We start from the raw sequence: 23,972 nt of genomic DNA on the forward strand, positions 1-23,972 counted from the left end.
AACTGGTGGCGTCTGAGGAACGCCGTTGCTACGAGTTTGAGCGGAAGTTGAGGCGGGGCCTCAAGTTGAGAGTTGGTGGGTCTTACATCCGAGAGTATAGACACCTGGTAGATGCTGCAGCTCATATGGAGCTTATGATGCAGGAGGAGGATGAGGGTCAGAGAGGCTCCAAGAGGAGCCAGGATAGTCAGAGTGATGGTAGGAGGCAGAGGGGTTATAACCCTCAGCAGTCTCAGGGTGCAGTCTCTAGATCGACCTTTCCAGTGCCGAGTGTAGGCTCGGGGAGAGGCAGTCAGGGGGAATTCACTTGTTACAGGTGTGGCCAGCTGGGTCACAAGGTTTCAGTTTGCCCGCAGAAGGGTGGGGGTCAGAAAGCTGCGTCTTCTTCAGCTAGACCGCAGAGTCAGAGTTTAGGCAGGGGGCAGCTCTTGACTTGTTATCAGTGTGGACAGCCTGGGCACCTGAAGAGGTTTTGCCCACAGTTGAGTGCCACTTCGGGAGCGTCTGATTCTAGGCAGACGCATGGTTTTTAGCCAGCTCAATCTGTGCAGGCCTCGAGGGCCAATCCGGGAGTTTCGTCATCCCAGTCTGTGCAGCAGTCTTTTGCTCCGAGAGGTGCGCAGGTAGACCAGGGGCCTACGGGGCGCGTGTATGCTGTTACCGCGCAGGATTTAGTACCAGCTCCATCTGTAGTGAGAGGTACTTTTCTGTTTTGCAACTCGGTTGCTAATGTGTTGATAGACACGGGTGCATCTCATTCTTTTGTATCTGCTGCATTTGCATCGGTTTTGGAATTGGAGTTAGCACAATTAGCATCTCCTATTTGTGTGGTATCGCCTTTGGGCGGTGAGTTGATCCTGAAACAGGGTGTTAGAGGATGTGATATTGAGGTCGCCGATTATAGGCTTCCTTTTCCGTTTGTTGTCATGCCCATGAAGGGTTTTGATGTTATTTTGGGTATGGACTGGCTATCGTCATACCGGGCTGTTATTGATTGCTACCGCCAGAGGGTTACATTATGTACCTTGAGCGGGGAGTGGTTCCATTTCTTGGGAGACCGGGTTGGTAGTGTTTTACCACCGGGGTATGACTCGCGAGGGCGAAGTGAGCTTAGTAGTCTACTTGCCAGCTTTGAGAGTGGTGAGAGTGGTGAGACCCAAGTTGTGTTGCCGAGGGTGGTTTGTGAGTATTCGGATGTTTTTCCCGAAGATCTTGTTAGTTTGCCACCTCACCGAGAGATAGAGTTCTCTATTGATTTAGTTCCTGGTACGGCGCCGATTTCTATGGCACCTTACCGTTTTGCTCCAGCAGAGTTGGTTGAGTTGAAAGTTCAGCTCCAGGAATTGCTCGATAAGGGCTTTGTACGCCCTAGTGTTTCACCGTGGGGAGCACCGGCACTCTTTGTTAAAAAGAAAGATGGTGCCTTGAGATTGTGTATAGACTATCGGAAGTTGAATCGGGCTATGGTTAAGAATAAGTATCCTATGCCCCGTATAGATGATTTGTTTGACCAGTTGAAGGGTTCCCGTTGTTTCTCTAAGATAGACTTGAGATTGGGTTACCATCAGTTGAGGGTCAGGGAGGAAGACATTCCTAAGACGGCATTCCGTACGCGGTACGGCCATTACGAGTTTCTGGTGATGCCATTCGGGCTTACCAATGCACCGGCAGTCTTTATGGACTTGATGAACCGGATTTTCCGGGAGTTCTTAGACCGATTTGTGGTTGTCTTCGTGGACGACATCCTTATCTATTCGTCTTCTGAGGAGGAGCACGAGGCACACTTGAGAGTGGTGCTTGAGTTACTTAGAGCCCATAGGCTGTATGCCAAGTTTGGGAAGTGTGAGTTCTGGCTGGGGGAAGTCAAATTCTTAGGCCACGTGGTATCCGGGGAAGGGGTGTCTGTTGATACATCCAAGGTTGAGGCAGTGCAAGATTGGGCACAGCCTAAGAGTGTGTTTGAGATCCGCAGTTTTTTGGGATTAGCTGGGTATTACCGTCGGTTTGTGAAAGATTTCTCCAGGTTAGCGTCACCGTTGACTAGACTGACTCGGAAGGGAGTCAAGTTTGTGTGGAGTGAGACTTGTGAAAAGTCGTTCCAAGAGCTGAAAGTTAGATTGACCACCGCTCTGGTGTTGATTATTCCGGAGAGAGGGTTGGGTTATGCGGTTTATTGTGATGCCTCACGAGAGGGTTTGGGTTGTGTGTTGATGCAAGAGGGGAAAGTGGTAGCTTATGGCTCACGTCAGTTGAAAATACACGAGAAGAATTACCCCACACACGACCTAGAGTTAGCAGCTGTGATCTTTGCCTTGAAAATCTGGAGGCACTACCTTTATGGTGAGAGGTTCGAGGTATTCTCTGATCATAAGAGTTTGAAGTATCTGTTTACACAGAGAGACTTGAATCTGAGGCAAAGGAGGTGGATGGAGTTCATCGAGGATTATGATTTTGAGTTGCATTATCATCCGGGAAAGGCCAATGTTGTGGCCGATGCCCTTAGTAGGAAGACCATTGGTGATGTAGCTTGTATAGCCATCCGGGAATGGGAGATGTTGGGAGCACTTGGCGAGTTTGATTTGCTACTGGGCGAATCTGTTGAGGCTGCGGCCTTGTTTTCTGTTGTTGCGCAGCCTACACTTGTGATTAGAGTGTTAGAGGCACAGAGAAGTGACCTTGAGGTAGAATCCCTCCGAGAGAAGATCTCCAGTGGGAAAGTTGAGAAGGGTTTGACGGTGTATCCCGACCTGAGTGTGAGATACCGAGACCGTTTGTTTGTACCGGAGTCTTGCCGAGAGGAGGTACTCCGAGAGTTTCACCATTCGCGCCTTGCGGTGCATCCGGGAGGTACTAAGATGTATCAGGATTTGGGTCGCCAGTTTTGGTGGCGGGGTATGAAGAGAGATGTGGGTGTTTTCGTATCGAAATGCCTTACTTGCCAGCAGGTGAAGGCCGAGCATCAGAGGCCAGCGGGTTTGTTGCAACCCTTGCCTATTGCCGAGTGGAAGTGGGAGCATGTCACTATGGACTTCGTTGTAGGTCTTCCGAGGACTCAGCGGGGTAGTGATGCTATTTGGGTGGTTGTAGACCGGTTGACTAAGTCGGCGCACTTTATTCCTATGCGCGTGAGAGATTCGGTAGATCATCTTGCCGACATGTATATTCGGGACATAGTGAGATTGCACGGGGTCCCAGTGACGATCGTCTCAGATAGAGATCCTCGTTTTACTGCTAGGTTGTGGCAGAGTTTGCAGAGTGCCTTGGGCACTAAGTTGACTTTTAGTACGGCTTATCATCCTCAGACTGACGGACAGTCCGAGCGTACTATCCAGATCCTCGAGGATATGCTTCGGGGTTGTGTCCTGGACTTCAGTGGGACGTGGGAGAGGCACTTGCCATTGGTAGAGTTTGCCTATAACAACAGTTTTCAGTCTAGCATCGGTATGGCACCGTTTGAGGCCTTGTATGGCCGACCGTGTAGGTCTCCAGTGTGTTGGGCCGAGGTGGGTGATGCACCTTTGTTGGGTCCGGAGTTGGTTAGGGAGACGACGGAGAAAGTTGAGCTTATCCGTAGGAGGCTTGTTACAGCCTAGAGTCGACAAAAGAGTTATGCCGACCGTAGGAGGAGGCCTTTGGCGTTTGAGGTAGGTGATCATGTCTTTCTGAAGATATCACCTAGGCGAGGTCTGATGAGGTTTGGGAAGAGTGAGAAGTTATCCCCTCGGTTTATTGGTCCTTTTGAGATCCTTGAGAGGATTGGTGAGGTTGCTTATCGGTTAGCCTTACCGCCGCAGTTGTCCGGGGTACATGACGTGTTTCATGTGAGTATGCTTCGGAAGTATGAGCCAGATCCATCACATGTGTTGGATTGGACTGATTTAGAGGTAGATGAGGATGCCTCGTATGAGGAGAGACCGGTTCGGGTCTTGGATAGGCGGGATCAGGTCCTGCGTGGCAAGACCATTCCTTTGGTGAAAGTCTTGTGGAAACATCACGGAGTGGAGGAAGCCACTTGGGAACGTGAGTTGGAAGTCCGAGAGAAATATCCGGACTTGTTTGTTGATATGTAATCTTATATTTAAATTTTACATTTTTGTTGAACTTAAGAGCTTTTATATATGTCTTAAGTTGTGAAACATTGAAAATGTTTTGATTATTGGAAGTATGTTTTGGAACTTGCCTCATATGGAAGTTGAATGTAACATTATATGTGTTAAGTATATTGTTGAAATTGGAAAGATAGTGCATAATGTTGATGCATGTTGAAAATACATATGTTGTTTACACATTGTGATATGTCTCTTGTTAAAGGGATGGGATGACCGGTAATGGGTCGAATTGTTGAATGTTCAAGTGTAACATTGTCTAAATTGGAGAAAAACTTGTTTTTGAAAACTTGTGCTTAATTTCGGGGGCGAAATTCTTTAAGGGGGGGAGGTTATAGCGATCCCGGGTTTACCCTTGTTGTACAGTGATCCGGACATGTGTCCGTGGATGTTGGTTGTTGTTTATTATCGTGTTTGCATCCTTTGTACCTTGTATATCGAGTTATGGGATGTGTTGGGCAAGTTTGTTTCAGGTTGGTTGAGTTTAGAAACCAAAACTAGTTGCCCAGATTTTTGGCCTGTCCGCTCGAGCGTAGGTTTTGGCGCTCGAGCGGGGAATACACCCATTCAGTAATTGTTGTGCAGTGTTGTACGCTCGAGCGTAGGGTTGGGAGCTCGAGCGGAGGCCTGGTTCTGCAAAAGTGCTGGGCGAGTGCATTCTGCGCTCGAGCGGGAGGTTGGCCGCTCGAGCGGAAGTCTGTGAGTGGCCACTCGAGCGGGGTGTTTTACGCTCGAGCGGAGACCTGGGTTAAAGTCCCGAATTTGTGACTCTTCAAATCACTTTTTCACTTTCTCTTCTCTCTCTTACTTTTCCAAAAACACCATTGTTGAGCCTCTCACTCTAGAACTCTACCTTCTCTCTAGGTTTTGATCTAGTAGGAGTGATTTGCTCACCTTTGGCCTTTACAAAAAAGTTGTTGATCGTCGAGGGCTACATTTTAATCTGAAAATCACGGGTTTTGGAGCACGTTGGGTTTTGTCGTCTTCTCCTTTGGGACTCCGAATTTGAGGTAGGGATAACCTACTCCTCTCTATGGGTTTTGTCTTTAAATTTTGGTATTTTGAGATGTTGGGCTTGGTTTGGTAATTTTGTAAAAGTTTGGGGCTTTTGTGTAATTTTACAAAAGTTGGGGTTTAATTCATAATAAACCTAGATGCATGTTTGGCATAGAAAAATGGAATGATTGTTGAATCATTGATGAAAATGGGACCTAAGGGTTGAAATGGTAATTATGGAAAATGGCCTAATTACATTGTTTAATTAATTGGGATAATTAATTGGTGAGAAATGAGGAAATGAAATGTTGATTGAATATCCATTTGTGCATTTATTTTCTGTTTTTAGAAATAACTGCTTTGGGCTATCGGTGGAGGATAGTCGAGATTGTTGTAGACAATGCATGATGATTAGGTAAACGGAAACTAATCAATGGAATGTGTCATGGAACTTGACGGTTGATAGAATACATTAATTGTATGTATTGTGTGATTGTATATAGAACCAATGTGTTTATATACGTTATGTGTAGAGGAGGAGATAGGGGATGTACTCCGCGGTTTAGGGGAAGATAGGGGATGTACCTCTAAACCGGATAGGTATTGGGAGGAGATAGGGGATGAACTCCGTAGACACAGCTCATATGCTTGTCTAGAGAAGTGAAGATAGAGCTCATATGCTTATCTTTGTGAAGTGTGGATACAGCTTGTATGCTTATCTGTGGATATTGTTGATATACATATCTGTTGTAGAATGTGGATACAGCTTATATGCTTATCTGTGGATATTATTGTTATACATATCTGTTGAGAATGTGGATATAGCTTTTATGCTTATCTGAATGTGAGATATAGTTTTTGTACATATCTGTGGAAATGACGATAGAGCTAGCATGCTTATCTGTTGAAAAATGGAAAATGAAAGGTAACTTAGACTCATAAGTTGTATGACATAAATTTGTGATTTATGTGATTGTATCAGTGTTGACCATCTATCAATTGCTAATATTTTAGTCATTGTTCATGGTTGGTTTAGTGTATTTCTACTGGGCTGTGGCTCACCCTTTATGGGAATATCATTTTCAGGTGCAGGAAGCATGCCACCTCCAAGGACATAGCTTGGGAGGCTAGAGGCGGACATGTTTTGTCGTTTTACTTTTGATGTATTACTTGTAACTTCAAGCCGAGGGCTTTATGTGTAAACGAGTTAGTACTCTTTTGTTGTAACCAAGTGTTAACTTGGAAAGCGGTAAGCCTGTAAGGCATTTTGTTTTGATGTTAACATGTAATACTTATGTAATGGAACTCTATTGAATAAAGGAATGTGGTTAGTTTATATGTAAATGCATGTCTTATTTGATGGGTTTAATGTTATTATTTTGAGGGCGTTACAAGGGGGGTACTTGTTGGTGCAATGCAAACTGAAACTGATGGAAATCAAAGAGTTGAAAAACAGCACTCATGTACCCAGACCCAGACGCTGTGTCTCTCTCTCCTCCTCCTCCTCCTAATCACACCAATCAAACCCAAATCACACCGATTTAACGATTCACATGCGACAGATCCATCAGTTTGGGCACAAAAGGGGGGGACGGTGCAATGAAGAACGGCGAAGGCGGAGAAGGAGCAAGAAAGGAGGCAGCAATTACTCCAAGTGAACACCAACATCAAATAAATTCCTTATCGAGGTTTTTAACCTTTTTAAAGCGATAATCATGATTTACCAACATATAAATTACTCCAAATCAAAATACAATAACAGCATAACAAAATAGATGGATAACAGCATAACAAAATAGATGGATAAAAGCATAATGAAGACATAATATGCTCATAACAAACACTTGAACCAAGGGTGACAAATCTGATGAGCAAGGAACTCATTGCTATGAAAAAAATTAGTTCATACCTTTCCAGTAATCATGGTACACATATTGAGAACATCCATGACTGTTGACTCAAAGTGAGTTGTCGAATCATAACTCTGTCGAACACAGTGAGATAAATAAGCAAAATTACCAAATGAAAACAGGTTCAAGGATGGAATTTGACAAAACCCACTGCCGATATAAAACAATTGTCCAGCGAAGGCTCATTAACAATATGGGTCTTGTGTGCACTATTTTATTGGCAGCAATGCACAGTTTTTACCTAGCTTTCAAGCAGAAAACCAGAAATTGAAGTCATACAAACCAAGAAAAATAACAGAAATATTAAATCATTGTTAACTGTACCATCACTATGTCAAAAAGCCCAATACATTAAGCTGAAAGCTACATAAAAATTGAGGAACACAACAACAACAACAACAACAACAACAACAACAACAAAAAGAATTGAAAAACCCAGAATTGATACTTGATATTATGAGCAGATAACTGAACAGAACACAACATCACTTGGGCATTTATATTTGTCTATAATCTTTTTTGACTTCTAGAAACAAAACTTAATCTAGACATTGAACAAAGACAGACAGATTCAACAAATTGAAGGTTACTACAATGAACAGCCACCATGACACCAAATCCCTAATGTTGTGTTACTGTTCATTTTCCATCTAGATTCCATTTAGTTGTTATCAAAAGGGTAAGGGAAAAAAAATTCAAATCTCAAGTTTTTACATCATCTAGGACCCGAGGAAACAAACAAAAAAACCCAACTGACCCAAATAAAATTTGCTCTTATTATTTATCCCAATAAATAAATAAATAAAAAAGGCGACTTTGTTCTTCATTTGGAAACCAAAACAATGTCAAACGATACAGGTTAGTATTGTAAATTCGTCCTTCAAAGTTTCTTCTTTTTCCAAAAAGAGGGAAAACTAAATTTGAAACTGTGCCAACGTTTCAGAATCAGCTACAATGTGAAAATCTCAAAAATTGTTAAATAATTCTCAACACTAATCTATGCAATGTCATAACAAAAAAAAAAAAATTCTATCCTAGACAAAAATTTCAACTTTGAATACAAAACCAAACCAATCATTAGAAAATAGAGGGGGGGAAAAGGTACTTGAGAGCCATTTTTCGATAAGCGCTAGGGATGACCCGTGCCTGAAGGCACTTTCAACAATTTTTTTGGTATCACGTGCTATAAAACTCAATGGTAATAAATCAATTCAAAATGGTAATATCACTCCGACTTAAAACTTCACAAATAAGAAACTGAAATTGCTTCTACACATTAAATTAGCGAAAGCATTTATAAATTTCAAATAGCAAATTTCAAAATGAAAGTCCAAAAAATGAATTATATATTTGAATGTAGCATATGCAAAGAATCTAGAAATATTTGCTAAACTTAAAGTCTAAATAGCAAATTTTAGATTTTTATCCACGTCAAAATGGCACATCTATACACTATAGCAAGTTAGAATGGGATAACTTCCAATAAAAGAATGTTATTGAATTAGTATCATAACTGGTAACCCTTTCGCTTTATCAGGTTTAAATTCCTTCAAATAAAACTCAATGAATATTTTGATACAAAAGAATCATCCTAGCTAACCGAAAAATAAATAAATAAATAATTTAACATGAGAGAGCCAACCAATGACACACCGGTAGAAGCAACGTAACCCAATGTTTTCAATATGGATCAATGACCTACAACAAAATCACTCGCTTAAATTCGTTTTAAAAAACCAATAGCTATGAAAAATCACATCAAAATCATATGAGAAATCGGAAGAAATTGTAATGAAGAATAATTGCATCAAAAGAAACTGTAGTATAAAAAATAGCATCAAAATACATATGAGAAATATAAAAATCAATAGTTATGAATTAAGAAGAATTGAATATAACTATTATGGTCAATTGAATTATGTCATTCAATGGCGAAGTGAAAATAGACATATGTATGCATTACTAAAGTAAACAAATGAATAGAAAAACAAATAATAATATAGATAGATCAATTATTGACAAATCCATCAATGGAAGGCAAACCAATTACCTAATCAACCATTGTGGCAAACAAAATCACAACAACTTTTTATGAGCTAATCAAACACTCCTTCAAGCCAAGGCATATGTACCTGAAACAAAAGGAAGAATAGAAAATATAAGCAAGCAAGCTCCATTATCCAAAATCAACCCCTTAAAAATTGCCCATTGTTTGTTGTTAAAAATAAGATCCAACTCCCACTGTTTGATTCACCAATTTGAATATACATGTTTTTATAGAGGAGCCAATTTGAGAGAGAATAGACAAATGCATGCTCTTTACAACTATCAATTAGTAACCAAATAAATGTGACATTTCAATCCACAAATGTGAGTGCCAAAAAGCATGAAAAATCATTTCTATGAACATATGAAGAAGTAAACCAAGCTGAAGGTAGTAAATAACAATTAAGCACAATCATTGTTTTTGAAGAAGCAAACCATACCGAGTGACAATTTTTGAACATGAAAGTCCATTCATAAAAAAAGACCTATCTCATCATAGAAACTCATTTTATTGAAAAAGACTTATGTCATCTCATAGTAACCTATTTCATATTCATATAAATGAAATCAAAACCATAAAGAAACACAAACAATTATGCCCAACTTCTCTACACTCCTCTTTCAGTTATCCATAAAGAAATTGAAGGAATCTGTTAAATTTAATCAACACTACATCAACAAACCTGCTATAAGAAATGAGTAAATTTAACAATAGTATAAATGAGTAAAATTATTTCAGTAACTTACAAATAACAATATTAAATTTTTTAAAAAAAATCATAAACTAAAAACAGATTGAACAATTTAATTCCCAATGAAAGCCAAGCATCCTATTAAATAATTAGGATACCTTTAATGAGATAACATGGTGCACTAAAATGCTAAGAACAGCAGTTGCAAAATAAATAAATAAATAAATAAATAAATAAAACAATCAAATAGCTCAAACTATTGAAATCCACCCATAAGCAAAATATGAAACCAACCTTTTGAATCTATTTAATTTGCTTAAGGGAAGCAGCCAACCCATTGCCATACATAGAAAGAAAGAAAAAAAAAAAAAAAAACTGATTCCCAATAGAAGCCATTGAAACCATCACATACTGTCAAAGACACACACTCACACACATCACATAACATAACAGATTCCTAGGCAAAGACACACACACACACACACACACACAACATCACATAACATAACAGGTGGACTGCAACCTCTTCCCTAAGAAGAGCAGTTGCAAAATAAATAAATAAATAAATAAAACAATCAAATAGCTCAAACTATTCAAATCCACCCACAAGCAAAATGTGAAACCAACTGCAATGCCTTTAATCGAAAGAAATTTAAATGAAAAAAAAAAAAATTACAACAGGAACCACTGCAATCAAAAGCAACACTATTAAACATGATTATACTATTTAATCAAAAACAAAACTATGTTATGTACTCTTGGAAATGCAAATTCAGAAACACCAGAAGTTTGCTTTTAAACTACCTTAAAAATCCAGAGCCAAAAAAAAAAAAAAAAAAAATGAAAAGGTATAGTCACTGACTCTCTTCTTCTTCTTCTTTTTTTTTTTCCTTCTTCTGTTTCTTTCTTTTACTATTTTTCAACCAAGGTTGATCTGTTGAAGAACAAATTTGGGTTTGATGAAGCTTTTAACTATAAAGAGGAGGACTTGGAAGTAGCTTTGAAAAGGTGAGCATTTCATGTTCTTGTATAGAAATACATCACAACACTAAAAGATTTAGAGCCTGAGTACATTGCTGGATAGAATGGATGCTATTATGGATAGAAGGGAAAAAAAATTTACCTTCTAAATGACCCAAAGAGAGTTTGCAACTCTTTAAAACTGGCAAAGGTTTGTGATTGTCTAGAGGAATCAAAGGCCCCTGTTTGAACTTGTAGCTGCAAAAAATATCGGCTGCAGGGCAAAGATGGATGCATATAAGCAAAAGATCTTACAATAAATATATCATTTCAATACCCATATCACATTATTCAACAAATCCACAATTACTTTTCATCTCAGAAATCCCAATTCACATTTAACTAAAACTAAGCAGATACAAAATCTTCAAAAATCAATTCCCTATTTAAAAAAAAAAATGGAAGAACATATCTCAACAAAGGTAGCAAAACCCTAATCGTGTCAATCAGTAATCGATGTCAAACCAATGTAAGAAACTATAAAGTGATTCAAATTGATAATCAAAACAACAAAATTAAATAAATAAATAAATTCAAGAACGCCACTTTCACTGACAAAATCATAGATTACAGATGAATTCAAATCCAAATTCCGATCAGATAAAACCTTTACAAACAAAAGATTGAGTCTTGAAGAACAAATTGCAAATAAACTGGGTTTGAATTCGTAAAGGGTTCAAACAAAAATTAAAATGGAAAGATCATACACAATAAACTAAATCAAAATTAAAATGAAAACAATTTATGATTAAGGAACATTAGGCAAACTGGATATATATGTTACTACTTGATAGCCTCACATATTAGATGAAATAGGATATTAAGACTCGACCTAAGTTCTTCATGGGTGAAGAAGTGATCCTTACGTAGGAAAATTACCTTCCTCAGAAAATTGATTTACTATGTAAGTCTAAATTGACTTCTAAATGCTTGAGGGAATATGTCCTTAGCATTGTAAGTTTATTTTAATTAATGAAATCACAATATAAATCAAATATAACATATAATTAATTCAAATAAATCAAGACAGTTGTGATTACAAATTCAATAAATCTGGATTCAATGACATCACCCACTTTTGATGTTGAGCAAACTTTAGATCCAATTTCATAGCTCTCATCTAATTCTGATGTTAGGAAAGTGACAATAGAAAGCTATATATATATATGTATATAAATTAGAAAATGGACTTAAAAAAATCTAATGGGTAATAACTCCCACTGAACAAACACCTCTACAATCAGCCAAAAATCTGCCGGTGTGAATCAACCATTGCACACAAAAGATGCAGGAAAAAATGAAGTCATGATTGATACAGGTGTTGTTTACAAAAGATGCACACAACCATTGCACACAAAAGATGCACACAAAAAATGAAGTCATTATTGGAAAATTTAGTTTGATTGATAATTAAGGTTTAAAAATCCAGCAGTCACCTCGGTTGAAAAGAAAAAAATTAAATCCAAAAGAGTTCAAATAAAAAATTAAAAGAATTTACCTTCTAAATGACCCAAAAAATCTAGGCTTGATTTGTAATTTTTCAAGAATGTTGTAGGTCTTACAGGAGAAAAGGCCCCTGGTTTTCCCTTTTGGATTGTTGAGAGAAGTTTGTTTTTATAAAATCACTAAAAAAATCTATTACCAGACGGCCCCTCAGAACACTGATTGTCGTTGAATCAATTAAAAAAAAAAATTAAAACTAATAATACAATTCAATATGAGAAACCAGAAATCTACATGCATAAGAAACATACAGATGCTGTAGTTTCAAATTGTGAAACTGAAATCAAAATACAGAAGAGAAAAAATGATGAGGTATGGACATAAACAATATATTTTGACCGATGTCAATTAAAAAAATATTAAAACTAATAATACAATTCAATATGAGAAATCAGAAATCTACAGGCATAAGAAACATAAGTATTGAAAATTTTAAAATCAAAATAACAAATCGTAATTGAGAGAGATAGTTGAGATGAGATAAAATGAACATAGAGATGAGACTCACAGTGTAGTTTCAAATTGTGAAACTGAAATCAAAATACAGAAGGAAAAAAAATGATGAGGTATGGACAGAAATAATATATTCTGTCCACAAAATCACATTTTTTCACTCCACAAAATCACATATTTTTTCAATACACCTTCTTTAATTTACTTGGGATTCTGAACCCATTTGGTATCATTTGCCATGTTTATTAATTAATTGTGAAAAAAAAAGAAGCAAAGGCCATGTTTTTTCAACATTCCTTATTTACTTGATAATCTGAACCCATTTTGTATCATGTTTATTAATCAATTTTTTTCTACATTGAATGGGGAAAAAGGAGCAAAACGGAAACAAAATCATAAACCCATAACAGCAGAAAAATCAGAAACAAAATCACACCACAAAAACATTCACACCATAACCATTAATAATTAATTTCATGATAAACCCATAACCAGATGTGAAAAAAAAAAAAAAAAAAGCAAAGGCCATTTGATTTCTAAATCAACTCATGACCATTCACATGGCAGAAATCAAATCAGCCGAGAAATAACAAACATTGAATGGGAATAATTCACTAAACCCAACGGTATAAAATTTGGAACAACAAAATAATTCACTCCACAATCAAATTTTTTTCAACATTCCTTAATTTACTTGATAATCTGAACCCATTTTGTATCATGTTTATTAATCAATTTTTTTCTAAATTGAATGGGGAAAAAGGAGCAAAACGGAAAGAAAATCATAAACCCATAACAGTGAAGAAATACCAAGTGACTGTTTTATAAGGAAAATCCACATGTTCTTCAAACCCACAAAATCAAGTGAAACCCATTTATACACTGGACTATACATACATGTATATATACACTGGACTATACAAAATCAAGTGAAACCCATTTATACACAATGCAGCAGAGAACAATGTCTCCATTTCAATATTCACCAGAAAAATGAAACCCATTTCAGACCCAAAACTTTCAAAAAATTTAAATTTAAATCCATTTAAGAAATCAAAAATCAGAAAAATGCTTGATCAATCCATTTAAGTTGGAAGATCAACCCACATGTCAGGTACGTTGATTATTCTGCCCTGTCACTGACTATATGCAAGCTCCCGACCCTGTTTGGTTGCTGAGAAAACGAAGGGAAAAAAATGAAATTCGGTTTCAAGATTAACAAAGATATACAGCATAGTGGTATTGCACTCTACTCATTCAAATGGAATTTTTTTGGCATTCTTGATCCAAACAACGAAGAATGAAACAGCTAATTTTTGGCATTCTTCTAATTTTCCTAATTTTCTTCTAACAAACAGAAGTAAAATAAATAAAAAGAAAACACACATTCAAACAATCAAAAGCGAGAAACAGATCTACAAAGAAGCAAGAAATTAACCTTTGCATTCCAAGAAGAAGAAGCTCGTTGATAGATGAATCCAAACCCTCCCGATCTTCCTTCTTAGCCAATAACTTGACCTCCTGAACCACATGCCTTATCGCATCATCAATCGCATTTCTCTCCTCACCGCTCACAACAGATCCAAGATCTTCCATAAATCTCTTCACCGTCCTCCGCCGTAGATCTCTGGCGTCCATGATCTCCGCCGTCAATCGCAATTCCCGTCGGCCTTGACTTCTCCGCCGTGACTCAGCCGGAACACCCATTATGGTAGAGAGAGAGGATGACACAATGAGGAGAGGTGGTTGGTCTGTGGTCGTCGCACGGTAGAGAGAGAGAGAGAGTTCAAAAATTGAAATGAGAGAGAGAGAAGATGAGTACCTGTGACAGAGGAGAGTTTTGGACCATTACATTTTGGACCGTTGATGCTCAAAGACATCCTAACCATTGAGATTTAGATGGAGTAATTTAAACCATTGGATCAAAATGTATCTCACATACATTTTGATACATTTTTAAAATCCCTCTTGTCTTATTATATAGATGTCATCCTCTCAAGGTTCCCACTATAGTGAACAAAGTTTAGCTCGTACATGCTTCTGTGGCCAAAGATCTCTAGTTAGAACAGAGTGGACAAATGCAAATATGAGAAGAAGATTTATAGGATGTGTAAATTATGGGGTAATCACTTTCAATATTTAATAATTAATTAATTAATTTATTTATTTGTTATGTTATATAATATTGAAAAAAATCTAAACTTAATTATTAAAAATTTCAGATTCATGCCACTTGTGAATATTTTGAGTGGATTAACCCACCATTGTGACACCGCTCACCTGATCTACTACCAAGACTCATGCAACCAATAAATCATATGGAGTTAGAAATAGAAAAGGCTCAAAAAAAGAAAAGAAAAGTTGTATCGAAAAATGTTACTAGGAAGCTGGATACTATTTTTATGCTATAGTGCAAGTACTCTCAAATGAAAGCAAAAAAAAAAGAAAAAAAAAAGAAAAAAAAAAAGTGTTATGTAACCTGATATGATGAAGGAAGATATGTAATATTGAAGATTATTTTTTCTATAAATGAAATATATTTTTGAAGGATTATGCTGTTTGACTGTCTAAGACCAACAGTTCAACAATTCAATTACAAAACATGTATAATATTCTAACATGTGAAGCATGTTCATTAAGTATCAATATATCAATATATGTTTACAAAACCTGCTCCCTAAGACCAACATGTCAATAATTGAATTACAAAACCTGTTTTAATGTCAACAACATTCTAATATATCAATTACAAAAACTTGTGCGTTCCAACAAAAGATAACAATCTAAACCCTAAACAAAAAGAACAGGTGCTATGAGTACAATTCAATAACATTCCAACAAGTCAACAACATTTTAATTACAAAAAACTTATTTTGTTTCAATTCATTCCAGCTGCTGCAAATCCACTTGTACTTGCACTTGCTCCACAAGGCATTGTTGGTTGTGATGGAGTAATGACAGCTGGTTGGGATGAAGAAGGATGGGTACTAGCAGCTTGTTGGGATAAAACAACATGAGTGGCAGATAGTTGGGATGAAGATGTGTGTCTTGTAGCTTATTGAGATGAAGCATTTGAGAACTACAATAACAATTCAATTCAAATTGAAATACATCAAATGAAATTACTGAAATTGAAATGAATTTACCTTGCTTGGTTGACTTGTAGATTTTCTGGAACTGGTGGTTGGTCTACCCCTCATCTTGAACATTGTGGATTTCTTGTGTATTAGACATTTGCATGATCTTCTGTTGTGTCCAAAACCCATACACTTTGCACATTACACTGTTTTGTACTTCCTTGACACCCTCTGTACATTCTTGGCCTCATCAACAACTTTCTTCCTCTTTTTTCTAGGCCTCCTTGTTGGTTTTCTATAGTAAGGAAGGGCTATGGCATCATATCTAGTCTCAATCCAATCATGTTTCCCTGGCACATGATTTATCATGAAAGAATATGTCCTCAAATATGTCTCCTTGCTAAAGTAATTATGCACATAAGCTTCAGGTTTCTCCCTAGTAAGGTATGTACAACTCATGGCATGTTTACAAGTAGAGCTGCAAATGAGCCGAGCCAAGTCGAGTTCTACGAAGCTCGAGCTCGGCTCGATAGAATTTGATAATGTTCGGGCTCGGCTCGAGCTCGAGTGCTAAATATTTATAAAGCTCGAGCTCGGCTCGACATAGCTCGTTTACAAATGAACGAGCTCGAGCTCGAACACAAACAAATTAAGCTATGAACAGAGCCAAAAATAAAACATCCTAATGCAACAATAAATCAATAACAACAGCCCAAACAAATTTGTCAATCTTGAAAATCAAATAAAACATCCTAATGCAACAATTGATACATCCTAATGCAACAATAAATCAATAACAACAGCCCAAAAAAATCTGCCAATCTTGAAAATCAAATAAAACATCCTAATGCAACAATAAATCAATAATATAAACAGCACAATATGCAAACAGACCATTCAATTGCAATAACTATTATAGCAATCTGCAAATAGACCATTCAAACTTTAAAACCAAACTAATCAAAACATAGAACTTCCATATCCCAACTCAAAAATATAAAATTAAATTACTTAAAAAAAGAACAAGAGTCTTTAAAGTTTCTCTTAATAAGCAAAAAGAGAAACTGAAACTGTCTGATGATGTCTTCACTGGAATCAAGTTCCAAAAGTTCCAAAAGTTTCCTTCAACTTTGTTGATAAAGCTCAAAAAATCTGGTTCATTTGCACTACACTTCTCAAAAATCTGGTTCATTTGATAAAGATTAATATTAGTGTAAAATCTTAAAATAATTATCATGAATAACTCTTGCATTTAATGAAAAAAATTATAAAGATTAAACATACCTTGTTAAGATGTCATAATTACAAGAAAGAAACCATTGAGGCAGTAAAATCTCTTTAAAAGATGGCTCGCCAGCCTATGAAAAGAAGCAAAAAAATTGATTTCATCTATTTTTTCTTCTACTTTTCACATAAATTGATTATTAGAATGGACTTTAATTATATAGGATAAAAGATTATACTTACATCCGGTGTCTTTTTCAGTCCATGTAAGGCACGTACCCAATTAACTCCACACAACAATATTTGGACAGTTTCTGTTGACAATGATGCACGATAAGGATCAATGACTCTGGCACCAGCACTAAATGTAGACTCTGAAGCTACTGATGTGATAGGAACCGATAATATATCACACACCATTTTAGACAATATACAAAACTTCAGATTATTCACTTTCCACCACTCTAATGCATCAAAATAGGAATCTAAATCTTCGTTACAAATATAAACACCTTATTTTAAATAAATGTCCAAGTCAGATTTCATAGGTTGAATGGTGTCAGCTTTTCTAATGAAAGATTCAAATTTCGATTTTCCAGTTACAAAATATTTTCCCACACCTTGCATAGAACTACTTGAACCAGTTCCTCGTGTGTTGTGCAAAAAACTTTTCTCAATATTTGATGAGGTGTGAATAGAAACATACTCATTGTAAAGCTCATATAGAGCCTCACGAACCATAGAGATGTTTCTAGTAGCTTCAGCTTCTAGGTAGATCTCTAGAAAACAAAAATCAATAAGTATCATTTTGTATCTTGGATCTAAAATAGTAGCCATAGCCATCAATAAATTGCATTCACCCCAATACTTGTTAAATTTGACCTTCATCTTCAAAGTCATTGCTCAAATATATTCATTGTCATCCACTAATTGCTCATTCAATATCTATTTTATTCTCCACACCTCTGTAAGGAACAAATTAGAAGTTAGATAGTCACTTCCAGAAATGATATTTGTGGCTTCGTTGAAAATTGCCAAAAATTGACACTCATTCTCAACTTTTATCCAATCTTTAAGGCTAGCCACATAAATAAAACCCAAAAACCTCTCTTGGTACTTAGGGAAGACATATTTAAACTCCAATGCAGTAGCCATCATCATATATGCTCCATTCCATCATGTAGGACAATCCAAAATCAATTTCTTTGAAGGTAATTGCAACTGCTTAACAATTTCATTAAATTGAAGAAGATGAGCTTTTGATGCAACCAAATACTTCACACCTTCACGAACACCATCAACAATATCTCCAATTCCACTAAGGCCATATTCCACCATGATATTGAGGATATGTGCACAACAACGAACGTGAAAATTTTTTCCGGCTAATGGTAATTTCTTCTTCATGGCAAAGTTTTCTTTTAAGACCCTCAAAGCAATGTTATTGTATGAAGCATTATCAACTGTAATAATAGCCACCTTGTTTTCAATTCCCCATTCAACTAAACATTTGTGAAGGGCATCAGCAATGATAACACCGGTGTGTGGAAGTGGTACATTACAAAAGTTGAGGACACGCTTTTGTAATTGCCAGTTATCATCCACAAAATGAGCCGTAATGACCATATATTGGATTTTTTGCCCCGACTTCCACAAATCTATTGTGATATTGATTCTATTAACATTCTTCATCAATGCTTTTAACTTCTTCTTTTGAATGTCATAGGTTGATTCACAGTCATTTTTTGCTGTTGTATGACTAATCTTTTGCTAATATGAGGTAGCGATCCTCATAAACTTGTTAAACAAAACATGCTCTATTTTCATAGAAGGATACTCATGATAAAGTATCATGTGAGAGGCAGCTTCCCCTACCTTCGCATGATCATACGTGAAGGTAGAAGCATTGGTCACACTATCAGATCCAATTGTAGAAAATGATAAAACCTTTTGCTTCTTTTTTGCAAGTTTACGTGCCACACAATTTTTCTTCAAATGCCTCAGAAGTTGAGTTGTAGCACCAGTTGCATGAATTGCAAATTGTGTTTTGCAATATTGATATTGAGCCTTCTTTGTACCATTTGGAAGGACTACTTCAGTAAATTCTTTTCAAGCTTGGGATGTCCTTTTCTAGACTTTTTTTCAAATGGGTTTTTGTCATTTACAGCTTCTTCATTGTCTCTTTCATTGTCCTCTATTTCAATCATATCATCAACATCAACCTCAACATCAGCATCAACATTATTCACAACATCATTAATAGAATTATCTATGAGTGGACTAACGGATGACTCTTCGAATGAAGAAATTGGTGTACACGAATCTTGTTCTGGAGAAGTGAGATGAAGTTGTCTATTTGACATATCTAGAAGCGGGGGAAAATAATTTCAAAATATGAGGCTTAAAAAATGTAATTAATATTGCTACAAAAGGAAAGAAAACTAAAATAAAAGGAAAGAAAGGTACATTGAAATCAAAATAATGAGATACTTTCAAAAAACAAAACAATCTCAAGAAGAAAAAGAAGAAGCCGCTACTGAATTTATTAAACATGGAGACTACTATAATGGTTGTATTGCTATAAATTACTGATTGGTTTGTGCTAATTATTATCATTATTTATTAAACATGCTTGTCTATCCAATTTATATTCATAATTATTTTACAACACTTGGACTTTCTTATTAATTAATATTGGTTTTTTATTCCCTTTATCACATATAATCCCGTACTGAACAAAGGACATAATCACCAGTTTAAATCCAATGGACTAGAAATAGGAAACTGCCTTGCAGCATAATTATTTGTGTTAATTTCAAGTACTTTATCACAATGCTCTTCGAATTTGTATTCACAATTTGTCCCTGGAGGAATGATTTAATATAGGCAGGAGGTTGTCATGTTGGAGAATGAGAGTGTTTTCAATGAAGCCATTATTGAAGGAAGAGAATAAGGGATCAAAGAAATTCAGCAGCAGATTTTGAAATCTTTCTTTCAAAATAAAGAAGAAGAAGAAGAACAATCTCAGGAAAGGTACATTGAAACATTGAAATCAAAATAAAGGAAAGAAAGGTACATCTATGAAACAAGTCAAACTTGATGTTTATTTCCAATATAAGTGCCTGGGAAATTCATGTATGAAATTCTGTAACATTGCCATAAGTGCCATACCCAGCAGCAATATAAAGGTACACTAATTGATGATTATTTCCAATATAAGTGCCATACCCAGCAGCAACATTGCATCAAAGTAAGCAAAAAAATAGCAACAACATTGCATCAAAGTATAAAAAAAAAATAGACCAAAGATTCAAAAAATGGATTAAAAAAAAAAAAACAGAGCACACATTCTGCAGATTTATTTATGTGTTCCAATTTCTCAAAAAAAAAAAAAAAAAATTCAAAATAAAGAGGTTTGTTCAATCTCAAGAAGAAGAAGAAGAAAACTAACCCTAAGATTGAAGAACAAAAGTAAGGAATAGAAAACTTACCACAAAGGATTGAAGAGAAAATTTTATCTTCTAGTCCCAAATCTTTACCAAAACAAAGAAACATTGATATTCGGCACAGTTGTTCGTTCGATTCGATGTTGTGACCCTAGCCCCAAAATTTGTTTGCAGAGAGATGAGATGAGACCAAATCTCTTGAAATAGAGATGAAAAATAAGAAAATAAGGAAGAAGGAGTATCATACAAAGGTTGTAGAACAATCTCTCATAGTTATTCGAATCAGGAAAAGCTTGGATGAAAACAACGTTTTTTTTAGAGTGAGAGAAAACCACAGCAGCTTCCAGAGAAAAAGATTTGACGATTGAAACCCTAATTTCATAACACACATATATATATATACCTAGGCTTGCGAGCCCAACCGAGCCGAGCCTTACCAAGCTCGGGCTCGGCTCGTTAAGAAAATGAGCCTAAATTTCTAGCTCGAGCTCGTTTATTAAGCAACTGAACCGAGCACGAGCCGCGCCTAATTGAGCCGAGCTCGAGGCTATTCGCGAACAGCTTGGTTCGTTTGCAGCCCTATTTACAAGGTATACCTGTTAGATCCAAATCCCTACACCCACATGTTCTTGCCCTCAAGTCCACTAGTTGAGTTGTATCATAACAATCCACTTCAAACTTTAACTCACATGCAAAGCTAGGAAAGCAATTCCTAGCATCCTCTTTGTTTGACTCTCATTTTTGTTACACAATTGGACAAATAGAGCCACCGTGTTTTTCCATTCCATTTTTCTTCACTTTTATTTTGTTCATCAATTTCCTCCTAATCCACTCCATCATTGAGATGATTGGTTTATCCCTTGTTGGCAAAATGTACTTGTTGAAAGACTCACTAAGATTATTCACTCGAATATCACGCTTGGATCTCGTGCTGAAGTAAGACCTGGTCTATGTTTCAGGATTCTCTTGCATCAACCACTTATTTGGCTTGTTTTCTTTGTCCAATTCCCCTAACTTCTTCATGTGATAATCAAACTCCCTTTTTGTCCCAGCCTTTTCAGCTTTCCACATCAATTCCTTAAACTCTTTTCCTCTGAACTTCTGTTTGAAGTTGGTGTAGAAGTGCCTCAAGCAATACCTATGTTCAACATTAGGCAAAATCTGTGTAAAGGTGTGTACCGATCCTTTTTGTCTATCTGAAATGCATGTCCACCTAATGTCACTGCCAGCTCTTATGTCCTCTACTAATTGGGTCAGAAACCATACCCATGAATCCTTGCATTCAGCCTCCACTGCAACAATGGCAATGGGAAACATGTTGTCATTCCCATCAACACCAATGGCTGCTAAAAGCTGGCCCCCATATATGCTCTTCAAAAAACAACCATCCAACCCAACAACAGGCCTGTAACCTTGTATAAAACCTTGTTTCTGTGCATCTAGTCTGATATACAACCTCTTAAAATAGGTGTAAGTTGTCTATCAGGCCTTTCTACTTCATCATCATCTTCATCAACTATAGGTCTGTCCAATTTAATCACTAAACAACTGTTTGGATTATGCTATTTGACTGTCTCACAATAATCCCATAGTCTACCATACTGCTTCCTCAAATCCCTTTCAATTGTTTCCTTTGCTTTTCTTTTTGCTCTATACACTTGACTCTTACTTACATCAACCATTAGTTCTCTATGAATGTCCTTTTGCATGGCTGAGATCTCTATGTTAGGAGAATTTCTCAATCTTTCAAGATATTTTTGTGATAAATACCTTGAGGTAACTAGATGGTTGCCATAAGTCCTACTACATGAATGAAGTGGTTTTAAGCTTTTGATCTGAAATGTGCTTTCATTTTGCATTGAGGATACATGAATTTTAAACCCACACTCTTGTTTACACACTTCAGTAATCCTCTTATTTTCATTTCTGACCCACTTCAAATCATATCCCTGTTACACTTGCCATTCCTTCAATGCATTCCTAAAAACTTGTGCATTCTTAAATCTCATCCCCACTTTGAGTTCAAGTTTTACCATATCCACATCCTCATTAAATTCTGCAAACCTATCATCCATTTCCTTCTCATCTGATGATCCATACAAAGTATGCATCTCAAAATCTTGATCTGAATACCATTCATTAGAACCTGAAGCATTTGGTTCATTTTTTACATTTGTCTCAACACCCATATTTGATTCTACCCTCACATCTTTATCAACATAAGCAAATATATCTTCATCTTCACTATTGTCTAACTTATCATTTATCCACTTTGGATCTGCGCTATCACTACCATCACAATCATTCATTTCCTTATCATCTCCCTATTCTTCTTAAATTTTAGTCCCATTTCCCCATTCATTTTCTTCCATTTCAGGCCCATTTATCCATTTTTCATCCAATTCTATTTGTACTTCTATTTGTGGAATTTGTGGCCCTTTTATAACTTTCCCATTTGGACCTAAGACCTGAAGTGCCTTATGACCTTTCTCCACATACAAGGCAACCACATTCAGACTCATATAATGGAATAACATATCAATTACATCCCTATTTGACTTCATCTCCCTAAGACCAATGTCCAGTATTTCCCCAGGAACTCTATAATATAGTTGGCAAGTAGAGGGATAACCGAGGCTCAAGTACAACTTCTGAAAATCAAAAAACCCAACCCTATTGGATCAAAATACTGAAAGTAATTAACTTTCCCTTCGTTATACACTCTATTTGGAGGCTTAGTAAAGTAACTTCCATGATGTAACTCAACACTAAACTCTGTTGCCATCACCTCACCCTAATTAATCATCCAAGACACAAAAGACAAAAATAATACATAAACAAATCAGTGCCTCAACATTACAACACACAAAAGAAAAAAAGAATACATAAAAAAAATAAAATAAATAAACTAACACTAAACAGACATATTGTCTCACAAAAAACAGTTAGAGGTCCACAAAAATCATAGTCATGCATCAAAATCAACAAAACCCCAAATTTGTGGCCATTGTTGCATCAAAAAAAAAAAACCCCTAATTTGTTATTCTAGATCTACATAACAAACAGTTAGGGGACCACTATGAACCCCACCTCTATGCACAAATATCATAGTCATGCATCAAAATACAAACTCTACCAAAAAAACCAACAATAAGACAACAACCTTAACAAAAAAGTAACAACAAGCCAACAAACATACATCGTAAAACAAAAACCCTACCAATAAAGCCCTTTTTAAATTTTTTTGAAAACCTCAACCACCAAACAAGTCATTTTCTAAACATATTATACAATAAATTTAGAAAATCACAATCAAACCAGCAAATAGTCACACAAAACAGATTTTTTGTAGGGTTTGTTGATTGTTACTTGGAGTAAAATTTTGAAAAGAAGATTCTTTGTAAATCCTTTGAAACCCTAACCCATGTGTATCTCTCTCTCTCTTTCTCTCTCTATCTCTGAAAATCGTAGTCAAACAACTGAAGGGATTGTAGCATGT

At 36.4% G+C, this 23,972-nt stretch overlaps 1 protein-coding gene across 1 annotated transcript; it reads right to left on the reverse strand.

Annotated features, from left to right (window-relative positions):
- Nucleotides 1–16,812: 16,812 nt before the first annotated feature.
- Nucleotides 16,813–20,824, reverse strand: LOC114263681 (uncharacterized). The gene is made up of 5 exons (XM_082868509.1): nt 20,721–20,824; nt 20,519–20,624; nt 17,271–17,341; nt 17,088–17,161; nt 16,813–16,986 (listed from the first exon to the last, which is right to left on the reverse strand). The coding sequence occupies exons 1-5, from the start codon at nt 20,742–20,744 to the stop codon at nt 16,947–16,949; spliced, it is 315 nt and encodes a 104-aa protein (XP_082724635.1). The 5' UTR covers nt 20,745–20,824; the 3' UTR covers nt 16,813–16,946.
- Between the last annotated feature and the right edge of the window lie 3,148 nt (nt 20,825–23,972).

Source organism: Camellia sinensis, chromosome 5 (assembly GCF_055761805.1).
Source record: "Camellia sinensis isolate YWXY chromosome 5, ASM5576180v1, whole genome shotgun sequence".
In the NCBI taxonomy this organism is placed as follows: domain Eukaryota; kingdom Viridiplantae; phylum Streptophyta; class Magnoliopsida; order Ericales; family Theaceae; genus Camellia; species Camellia sinensis.

Excerpts from the sequence above, each read along its gene's own strand:
- LOC114263681 (XM_082868509.1), bottom strand. The coding sequence starts at position 20,744 with ATGAGAGATTGTTCTACAACCTTT. Across the intron at positions 17,162-17,270 it reads GACTGAAAAAGACACCGGAT|GCTGGCGAGCCATCTTTTAA; the intron begins GTAAGTATAATC and ends TTCTTTTCATAG. Across the intron at positions 16,987-17,087 it reads AATTATGACATCTTAACAAG|ATTTTTGAGAAGTGTAGTGC; the intron begins GTATGTTTAATC and ends CAAATGAACCAG.